The 10,152-nt window shown below is 40.7% G+C and overlaps 1 protein-coding gene across 5 annotated transcripts in view; it reads left to right on the top strand.

The window, feature by feature from the left end:
* Positions 1–10,152, top strand: part of STX7 (syntaxin 7) — a 60,130-nt gene that overhangs the window by 29,414 nt on the left and 20,564 nt on the right. The window contains exons 1-3 of one of the 5 annotated variants that reach the window (XM_017739685.1): positions 14–144; positions 2,980–3,203; positions 6,200–6,340. In XM_017739685.1, the coding sequence (XP_017595174.1) occupies positions 6,259–6,340 (82 nt within the window). In that variant the 5' untranslated portion in view covers positions 14–144; positions 2,980–3,203; positions 6,200–6,258. Of the gene's footprint in view, positions 1–13; positions 145–374; positions 488–2,979; positions 3,204–5,447; positions 5,469–6,199; positions 6,341–10,152 lie in introns of those variants that run through there. The other 4 variants (XM_017739686.1, XM_008637836.2, XM_017739687.1 and 1 more) reach the window with 4 other exon arrangements.

The raw sequence follows: 10,152 nt of genomic DNA, 5'->3' as shown, positions 1-10,152 counted from the left end.
GTGCCAGGGCTGTGGGCTCGGCGATGCTCTCGGGGTAGAGTCGGGGCCTACAGCGGGTGTTTTACAGCGGCTGGTGTGGAACTGTAGGGTAGGACAGGCACCCCCGCCTTGTGGAAGTGCTCCCCTTGCTGTTCCACGTCCGAGGTGAGCATGTCAGCGGGAGGGGGGGACATTATAAAAGCGGCCGATGTAAATAGCGAGCCCGGGCCTGGCGCGCCGGCCCCCGGCCCGGCGTTATCGCTGTTTTCCTGGTGAATCGCTCGCCGCCGCATCAGGAATGGGCGCTTCTTCAAACTCAGCAATTCAGTGGAAGGTTTCACTCCGCTTTGCATACAGTGCAGGGCACTACATCTTAATTGGAGAAGCCCAGTGATAAAATCCCAGGATACTTTGCCAGAAGCAATGTGCTCCTGTGCTGTGATCCCCTCCGCAAGCCGTTCAAAGGCAGTGGGCTGTGCCAGCAGGGCGACTGGAACCCTCCTGTCAGGTGATTATCCAGGCTTGTGTTTTGCCGGCAGTGCAGCCCTTCTGCTTGGAGCTTGGGGGTTGTGCAATTGCTCTTAATAGAAAAGAAGGAAAAGGGGACCAAAAAGAGAGTTAAAATATGTCAAAATTAGAAGAAAGTGGTGCTGAATGGTGGCATTGTTATGAGCTGTATCTGCGTTTGCTTCATGAAGACGCCTTCCGTAGTGTTATGGAAGAATATGAGGTAGCACTCTTCTTGGTGGCTTACACTGAAGTGAAACTCTTGGAAGAGGAGAAGAAAAGAGACCATGAGCTGTGTGTAGTCATTAGCACCCTGATAGGCCTCAGAGAGGCTCGGCATCCATTGCAATCAGATTTTGTGCAAAGGTAACTTTTCACTCGGTGCGCTTGATCTGAGCACTTGGTTCAATGTGAACAAGCTACCATGAGGGAGAATTGAGTGAGAATATCTAGCGCACCACATATGTTGGGCTTCTCATCCGTCTTCTTTTTCCCATGAGATGTTGTTTGCCTACCAGCAGCACAAGAAACTGGGCACTTTGAAATGGTCGTCTCAGGTCCATTTTCAGACTTCCCATTCCCTCTCTTCCCCAACAGTTCCAGTTCCCAGTGTTCATTTTCCTGTTCCTGCTTCATTGTAAGGCCTTTAAATGCCTTGTGAGCTCCTAGGGAACATAATTCTCTTACTTAAGGCATTTTGCCAAGCAGTAATATGTTCTCTTAGGCTTGTGAAAGCTATGCGCTTCCTTCACCTAGTTCATCATAAATATCAGTGTGAATGAATCAGACAATTGTAAGCATGTTAATTTTTATCCATATGTGCTAAGCGTTGGTGATGCATTAGGCCTAATAGAATTTCGAGCTTCTGTGATTTAGTTTTTCATGCCGAGCAGTTAAAATGTCACTGCTTTAAATTGCATCTTTGTTCAACAGAATCATTTTTAGGAAAAATAAAACACTGACCAGTGACACAATCTAATAATTATTTCCAAAAACCCCAAATGTAGAGCTGTTAGACGATGTAAGCTTGGTTTTGGTAGGTTTCAGCATCAGTAATGTGACAAGGCTGAGAGAATTGTGCAGAGTGGATAGGAAGTTACCCTTTCACAGGTCTTATGTTAGTGTTGATGCAGTTTTAAATAAACTTTTCTTGCTTTTTCCTACCCTATGTGGATTTAAGTTTGACTTCTACCTGAAAGTAGAGGATTAAAAAAAAAAATCTGGAAACTTTTCTTTTAAGAAAGCAAGAAGAATTTAATTTTACTGCTACTGTGTTTGCATATTTGTTATGCTCCACAGTCAGTTTTGTATTATGGGGGCCTAGAGCCTGCCTGTGGACCAGGATTTCAGCACATTAGGAGCTGTAAAAGCACAAACTGGTAAATGTAATATCAGTCTCTAAATATTTTAGCTTAAGTATAAAGGAAAAAAAGACATAAGTCCAGAAAAAAATCCTCCCTCATCCACTAACAAAAATAATGACAGATTTAATGCTCACCTTTAATGCTCACCTGTATCTTGCTAAGTCAGTTGCTATGAGTCAGTTATGAGAATCCCTCAGGTGCTGTAGCAGGAGGTCCTTATCTTTTATGCAGCTATCATTGAGACTTGCTGAAATTTTTCCCCAAGTCTTTCAGCAGTTCATCACTTTTGCCTGTGTTTTCACCCTGCTTGAAGGATTTTGCACTTCTTTTTTTTTTTTTTTTGAGAGCGGCAGTAGTTTATAAAGGAAGCCACATACTGTTTAGGAGAAGCTTTGTTACTGTGACTTTTATTTAGGAGAAAAAATCCCGTAAGGAAAGCCCCATGATTTGTTTCTGGATACTTAAAGGCATAAAATCAGATTTAAATTCAGATCAGATTTAAATTTTCAAGTGTTCTATGAAATGCAGTATGTACTTTTTGTTTTCTGAAAGTTAAGGGTCCATGTAAACATTTCTAGGTCCTGATGCTATAACATTGCTCAGACAGTAAAACTATTGCTTAAGGGTTCTTATCCTAATGTGTATGGGCTAGATTTCTGGGAGAAGGAGGATTCTTTGGATATCTAAATGAGAAAATACAAAATAGACTAGGTGCTTATTAACTGTAGCTGACTGGAGCCTGCAAGATATTCGGGTGACTGCTGTGAGATCTGACATGTGCAGTGCTTGTCATATCGCTTCCTTTTATCCTGATGGAGCTTTCAGGAATGACACTGGGGAGCTGTGTAGATGTAGGAGTACCCACTTTCCTGTCTCTACGTTCATAGCCAATGGAAAAGTGGATTTTTTCTTATGCCTAACAAACACCTTTCTAGAAAATATGTTGATACTAAGGTTCATTTTTTGTTTTGGTCTGGAATGACCGTATGATGTAGGAACCAGTTAATGCAGAAATTGTGAAAAATATGTAGCAGTCATTTGAATTCTTTAAGCCTCAATGTACAGTGAGGTCCTGCTTCAGTTCATATTAATGAAATGTTCTGATTTTTCATTTCATTTGTGCCCGTAGACTCAGTTCCTTGGACTTTCTTCAGTAGCTTGACAAGCTGAATTGCCACTAGGTGTACTCGCATTCAGAGGCAGAGACGTTCAGCAGAAGATAAAATAATCAGAAACTCACACCTGACTGAAACTTTTAGAGGAACTGAAGACTACCACAAGTGCAGCTCCATCCCAGTTTGAAGGCAAAGTGTACTTCCCGCAACTGCAGCAGGCTTTTAACTTCCCTGTTTTGTAAGTTGTGCAGCCAGTAATACCAAAATACGTCACAACAGAGTAGTTAAATGCTGTGAAAGTGAAAAGGGGAAATTTCTATGGAAATTCAGTGTCTTGATGAATGCTCCTATCACCCTGGATGGAAGGAAGTGCTTGGTGCATGCCTGTTTTTTTCCTGGTGGTTGAAACCCTGACCTTGTCTAGGTCATTAGCAGTTGACTTTCCAAGGGCTCAGCTTGTCTGTGTTTTCAGAGGAGCTTGAGTAACTCAGCACTAACAAGTGAAGGGGATGTGAGTGGAAGTAGGGTGCTCATCTGGTTGAGATGCCCGTGTTGCTGTGAGAACTAGAAGGAGAAAGTGTGGCAAAGATTGGGAGGTGATGACAGCTGATGGCTGTCCTCTTACCTCTCTGTCTGTCTGTTCCCTATGCCAGTTGCTTACTCTGTCACCAGCCTGTATTATTAAAATACTTAGGAATAGCATTGTTAGCAGAAGAATGTGCATGGAGTAAATCAGCTGTGAATTTACATGGCTGTCCTACAGATTTACTATAAATCTCAGTTCTTAAGTATGTGAGTTGGTACAAAGAATTCTGTCAACAGTTAGAGAGATCTACATGTGCAGATGAAAAGCTGAACTATATCCTGTGGACTTTGCAGTCTGTCATCTGAACATCTCATTATCTGTTGCATTTGGCTGTAGTAGAAAGTTGAAAAATTCTTAAGTCTTATGTGTGGAACAATCTGTACATTTGTCAGCGTCCTGGAGTGTAACTTGTTTAAAGATACTTACAGTTAGCAATATTTGGTGTGTATCTCTAGATTGTAAAGATGTTCCTGAGAACAGTGTTTCGGGGAGCTGTCTGGTGAATACAAATAACAAAAGGAGAAAAAGCAGTCATGAAATACTATTTCAGTTAGTTCTACACAAGGTAACTTGGTCTTTTGCCATCTCTTCTCCTTAGCAGCGGCATTTTAACTTTAACATTAAACATATGTTTAACTTTTAACATTAACTATAATATTTAACTAAAAAGTTTTTTAGTCAGTAGCATTGTAGTTAGCATGCTACTAAGGTGTCTAGAAATAGCCATAACTTTTAAGAAAAACCTGTCAGCAGTTCTGAGAAATCTTTTTCAAACTTAGTTTTTAGGTGGTTTCTTTGGATTCTATGCCAATGATTGTATTTTTCACTGAACTGGTAGATTTCCTTGCTTAGTCAATGCACCAAGGTATAGAGCCATTAATTTGCTGTAAAATTTTCATGGGTTTGGTCTTACAATACAAATTCAGTGCAATGTTGCCTGGAGTTTCCAAAAAAATCAAGGGTTGTAATGCCAGCCTTGGCCCAGATAAGTGGGATTTAGGCTGTCTGGCTGGCTGACTTCAGACTTTAGTCAAAATAACTTGAATCTGCATGTGGTACAGACAAAGACAGGAAACGACACTGCAGACAGCTAGCATGACTCGCGGGCGATAGTGCAGCAAGTAGAAGAGTGCAAATACACTCCCTGTTGGCTTGTCTGCAGTCAGGTTGTTCATTACTGGGGGATACCTCAGGGTCTGAAGCAGGGTTTGGGATCATAGTGAAGCAGCCATTTCAAAATCATGCAGGGTTTGTCTTCATGATAGCAGCAGCTTGTTCATGTGGCACAGGTGATGTCACCTGCAGGGCAGCAGTGGTAGGCCTGACCTCTGTAGTTACATCCCTGGTGAAGTTTGGGAGGGATGGACGATGTTGGGACCAGTACAGTGTCTTGGCTCCACTAGAGACCATTTCATATTACAGAGGTATGAAAACAGTCATGTTTTAAAACAACCAGGGTACTGCTGCCTGTATTAATACAGGCGTTTCCAAAGGTGAAAGGAAATCATATTTGGCAAAAGGGGCTGTTAAATGCTTGTATTTAAAAAAAAGTTCGTAAGGACTTGAGTTTGCAAATTGTAGCACAGCTGCTGTCATACTTGACAAAGCAGTTGGCCTTTTCATTTCCTTCTTTTCACACATTAAATGTGCTTTCTTTTTCTCTATACCTGAAACTGAGTTTTAGCAGTGTCTCTTAACCAGAAGCTGACAGGCCAGGAGAAGAGGACATTGCTTGGAAGGGACATGGTTTGGGTTGAACAGTGGAAATGTGGGGGACTTAAAATGTTCAGCCTGTGAGGGTGATGTGCAGGAGACAACAGCCTGGAGGAAATTGTGGGATTGTGTTGGATGTGTGTGTGCTTGATTATTCTGCATTCTCACTGCAGAGCAGATAAACTCCAGCTTTGATTTGCACAGGTATTGCGATCTATGTCTTCTTAATTTCAATTTAGAATATGAGCACATGAACTTGTGCTGAAATTTGATCTGTATGGATGGAAAAACACCCCTAAAAATGTGTTTGAATATCTAAACTGTTGAAAAATTAATTCATATTGACAAACACAGTAGCTGAAACAGGATAAAGTAGTAATTCATAGAACTTATGTGATACTGGGTTAAACTAAAACTGAAGTTGATACAAATGATTGATGTTTAGAGGGTGCTGCCTTCTTTCTGATGTCTTGTGTGATACCTGCTGGGATTTTTTTTCAGTGGTTACATATGCTGGATTGTATTGGTGGGATGGGTGATACATGGTATGTAAATAACAATATAATTGGTTTGGGATATAATTCTTTAGAGGGTTTGGCATTTTCAGATTAAATATACAGCTTTTTTTTTCCTGGAATGGCAACAAATTAAAATTATACTCTGTCTTTGATTATGGTGGGGAAAATACATAAGAAGTTTGACTTTTTTTTTCCTGGAATGGCAACAAATTAAAATATACTCTGTCTTTGATTATGGTGGGGAAAATACATAAGAAGTTTGACAAAGAATAAACTCCATCCTTGAAGTACAGTGCTTTTGGAGAGGATAAACATTAGTGTATGGAATTTTCTTTAATCTTTTCCCATGTATTCTTCTTTAAGATGATGAAGACCTTTATAAACCAATGACCAAAACATAACTATTGTTTTCTGTAGGTAGAGACTATCTGACTTTCTCCTGTTGTGGATGACCTTGACAGCACATCTACTCAGCCATGTCGTACGGACCGGGTTTTGGGGATCCTAATCAGCTAGCCCAACGCATAACTTCTAACATCCAGAAGATCACACAATGCTGTAAGTTGCATTTGTGCATGTTTTGTGTAAAATTTTAGTAATGGGGTGCCCCCATTCAAGGTGAGTTTCTCAGCTTGATCCATGGGAATTCACTCTGACTTCCCTACTCATTTGGCAGATTTGTGGCGCCCCATCCAGTGTGTGCAGTCCTTCCTTCATGTGTATGGTCAGCAGTGATCTGCCACAGCAAGTACAGATAGTGTCACTCTGTATTCACCAGTTTTGTCCTGGCCAGTTAAGGGGCACCTTAAGATGGTAGGTTGAGGTGTTTACTGAGCAAGGTTTGCATCAAGTATTCACTGAAGCTTGAATTGTTTAGCAGAGACAGAAGCTGTGGCCTTGCAGCTTCCCCTTGGGCATATGTCTTAGATATGTAAAAAAGATTCTGCAAGTTTTAATATACCAGTATGTAGTTTCATGCCACCTGTTTTTTTAGCCGCCTAACTGAGGTATTCAAGTTAGAGGTTAGTTAGGCTGCTGGGATTTTCAGTCCTTTTTCTCTTTTCCTCCATTTTCCATTTTATTTTTGTGTGTGTATGAAGCAAATACAACTTGATTCACAAATTATGCAAAATGTATGGTTCATCAGAAGGGAGGTAGTCATGAACAACATGTGGCTGGTTTTGGTATGTGTGTTTTATGTTGTGCAGGATGCAGAGTGCATGCAGAAATGAGTATTTTAATGTTAAAACTTAAAATGAATTCTGATCAGTAAAATATGTCAGTTTTTATCAAATTTTGATTTTTGTTTACAAGGCAAGTTCTAGAAGTTGGTATTTGTAGCACAGATTAGTGGCACAGATTGGTTTTTTTCCTATTTTTTCAGTTACATTTTGTATTTTCTTCCAGAAAGAATTTCTTAAGATGTCAACGGACAGGAACAAAAATTGCAATTTTGCCTTATTGAAAAATTTCTGTACATCAGGGCTGTGTTTCCACAACCCAAAATTAACAAACCAACTCTGTAAAAGTCCTTATGCTTTAATTCCTAAAATCTACTCAGTGAATTCATTCGGTCTGACGGTTTCTAACTTGGTCTTCCAGAGGCAACTGCCAACCTGTGACAGACACTGAGGCTCCAAGATGTAAAAAATAAGGGGTTTTTGTCAGGTGAAAACATAAAGTGAAGTCAGTGCTTGAAACTGGAGTATTGTGAAGGCTGCTGAACATAATTAACTGTCTTGTGCTGGACTTAGTGATTCCTTAATCTCATCTTTACCCTTCCGTCTCTTCTGCTGTGTGTCTCCTCCCCAAGGCACGTGAACAGCAAGCTGTCCATGCATAGCTAGGAGATATGCCAGAACAGTTATCTACAATCCTGCTGTCTTTTGTATTTTGAAATTTATGTTGCTAAAGTCTGAGCAACAGGTTCTACTGCCTTTCCAAGACCCAAGTCCAAATGTCTCCTAGCGCTACTGCTGCATGGCTTCAGAAACAAGAGCTTTGCCCTGAAAAGCTCCAGCCAAGCACTTTCCTAGTTCTGGTAGGTACACAGTTGGGTTCACGCCCTTGCTCTTCTGTAGATCTGACTGAACTGTAACCACTCAATTACTCTTGCAGTCCATTCTCTGTTAGATTTTATGAGAATCTGGATCCTATGGACATACTGAATGTGCTTCCTGAACTGAGGTCTCTAAGGGCTTATGTACCTTCTTTGTAACTTTTTTATTTCCCATGTGTAATACCTGTCCAGCTTTCTATTGGAATGTGTGAGCTGCAGGAGCTTCCAGGTTGAATGGGCAGAAACATGCAAGCTTAGGCACCTATAGTGCTAGTCAGATGCTGAACATGTCTCTTAGACTGCAATTTATGATCTTGGTTAGGGAGGAACGGGGAGAGACAGAGGACTCTTGACCCTAAATGCATGGTTTTCCATCTAAGCAGTTGACTTGATTTTGCTAAGCATTTGTGAGAGGTGTCAACACATTTGAATTCTTCTGGAGGTGTGTAGATACTCTGGTTTTCAGAGTGAAATTAATAGAGGAAGAGAATTTCATTTCAGATCACCAGACTGTTTCAGGACTAATTTACACTTCTGCTGACATGCAAGCAAAGTGGGAACACTACTACAGAGATGCAGATGAGATACAGATTAGGTGAAAGGAAACTGGCCTTTCTAGCTACAAGCTGGCCCTTTAACTTGTTGGAGAAATACAGAAGAACTTCCTATATTAGATAACACCATGCTGCCAAGGTTTCATAATACACCAGAGTTTATAGGAAGTAGCATGGGTGAGAACAACAATCTTTGCTGTAACATTTCTTCAAGGCTGAAATATTACATACTCACCTTCCAAGTAATAAATCTGATCTGTTTCAAGATAAAATACGTATATTGAGTAACTCACACTTCATAATGCATGGATGCTGTTGTATTAATACCCTCCCTTCTTTCCTAGTTCATGTAGCCCACTGTTAGTGATTGTCTAGGAAAGCTCCTCTCTATGCTGGTTTAACACACTACTTCAATAATTATAGCAGTTGCAAGATAGTATTCTTTCTGGTTTGGGTTGTTCTGTGTTAATGGAAGGACCTAGGTTTGTGTTTGGTAACATCTTGGTTAGCCTTTTAACTTTGAAGGACAGATTTTTTTATCTGTTGATCCAATCATGTAGTTGACTGTTTTGTTGAAGATTTGTTGAGAGCTGTAAATCACTTCTGCCTTCTACAAACCTTTGTTCAACTACTGCACTAAGTGCTATCTGTAGTGGGCTGTTTGAGTCTCTTTGGAGGAGGGGGTGTTGGTGACTCCTTTTTAGGACCTTGAAGATTGAAATTGAACTAGCTAATGGGAAGCAGCATATGCTGCTGTCTGTACTGTGAGTTCTCTTACACCCGCCTGTGTTTGAGATCCCGAATCCCAGAGCATTCTGTGTATGGAAGCTTCTTTCAGCTGTTCTTTAGAGAAGGATCTGTGCTTTCTTTCACATTTTCAGCATTTCTGCAGAAATAAGTGATTATAGCATCACTTAACAACATCTAGAGAATAGAGCCTGCTTTCCTCAGCCTGAAACCCATGTTTTATCAGCAACATCTCCAAGCTGAGATTTAGGGAACTAGTCTGTGGGGTATTTCTCTTACTTTTGTTACAACTGTTTCACTGAGAAGCTGGAGTTGCAAAATTTAAGGCTGCTCTTGACATCCGAAGAGAGCGGCAGGCCTCAGGCAGGAGAGGGAGAGTTAGGCTCTCAAACCCACTCTTAGAGTTTTTAGCATATCCATGTGACTCTGAGCAGTGTTCTGAAGTCTGGGGAGTCTGAATCACATGTGCTCAGATGAGCTGCAGTGTTGTGTGCTGAACCTCGGTGAGGTCAGTGATGCCTGCAAGCCATGCCTTGCTGATTTGGTTTCGGGTCTGTGTTAACAGTGATGAGAAGCAGATCTGCAAACAGCTAAGGGAACTTCAGATTTAAATAATAAAGACAAAATGTGTATAATGAGCTAGACTTGGGCAGCTGCTGAATTTCTGTCTTGCTAGAACACAGATAATGATTAAGGTTTGATAGTCTGTCTGAATTCTAGCCCAAAGTAACTGTAATTCTCATTCCAGGCCTGTCTTATATCAGATTATAAAATCTAGGTGACCTACATTTCATATTTTAAAAGTCCAATGCATTTAAAAGTGGTTGAGGTTTGTTCCTAATTTTCTGAATATGAAGAATGAGAATGTGGAAGAATATATGTAGGGTGTAAAGCTCCAACCTGTCTGGCCTTTGCAGACAGAGAACCTATTATCAAGGTGGTTTAATCAGTGTTTACTGAAGGAGCAGTTGTTCTAGAACTGGGTTTCATAGGTTGCACTCTCACTTATG

Source organism: Corvus brachyrhynchos, unplaced genomic scaffold (assembly GCF_000691975.1).
Source record: "Corvus brachyrhynchos isolate BGI_N302 unplaced genomic scaffold, ASM69197v1 scaffold14, whole genome shotgun sequence".
NCBI lineage: Eukaryota > Metazoa > Chordata > Aves > Passeriformes > Corvidae > Corvus > Corvus brachyrhynchos.
The sequence above is the reverse complement of the archived record's forward strand: the minus strand, read 5'-3'. Positions and strand labels throughout refer to the sequence as shown.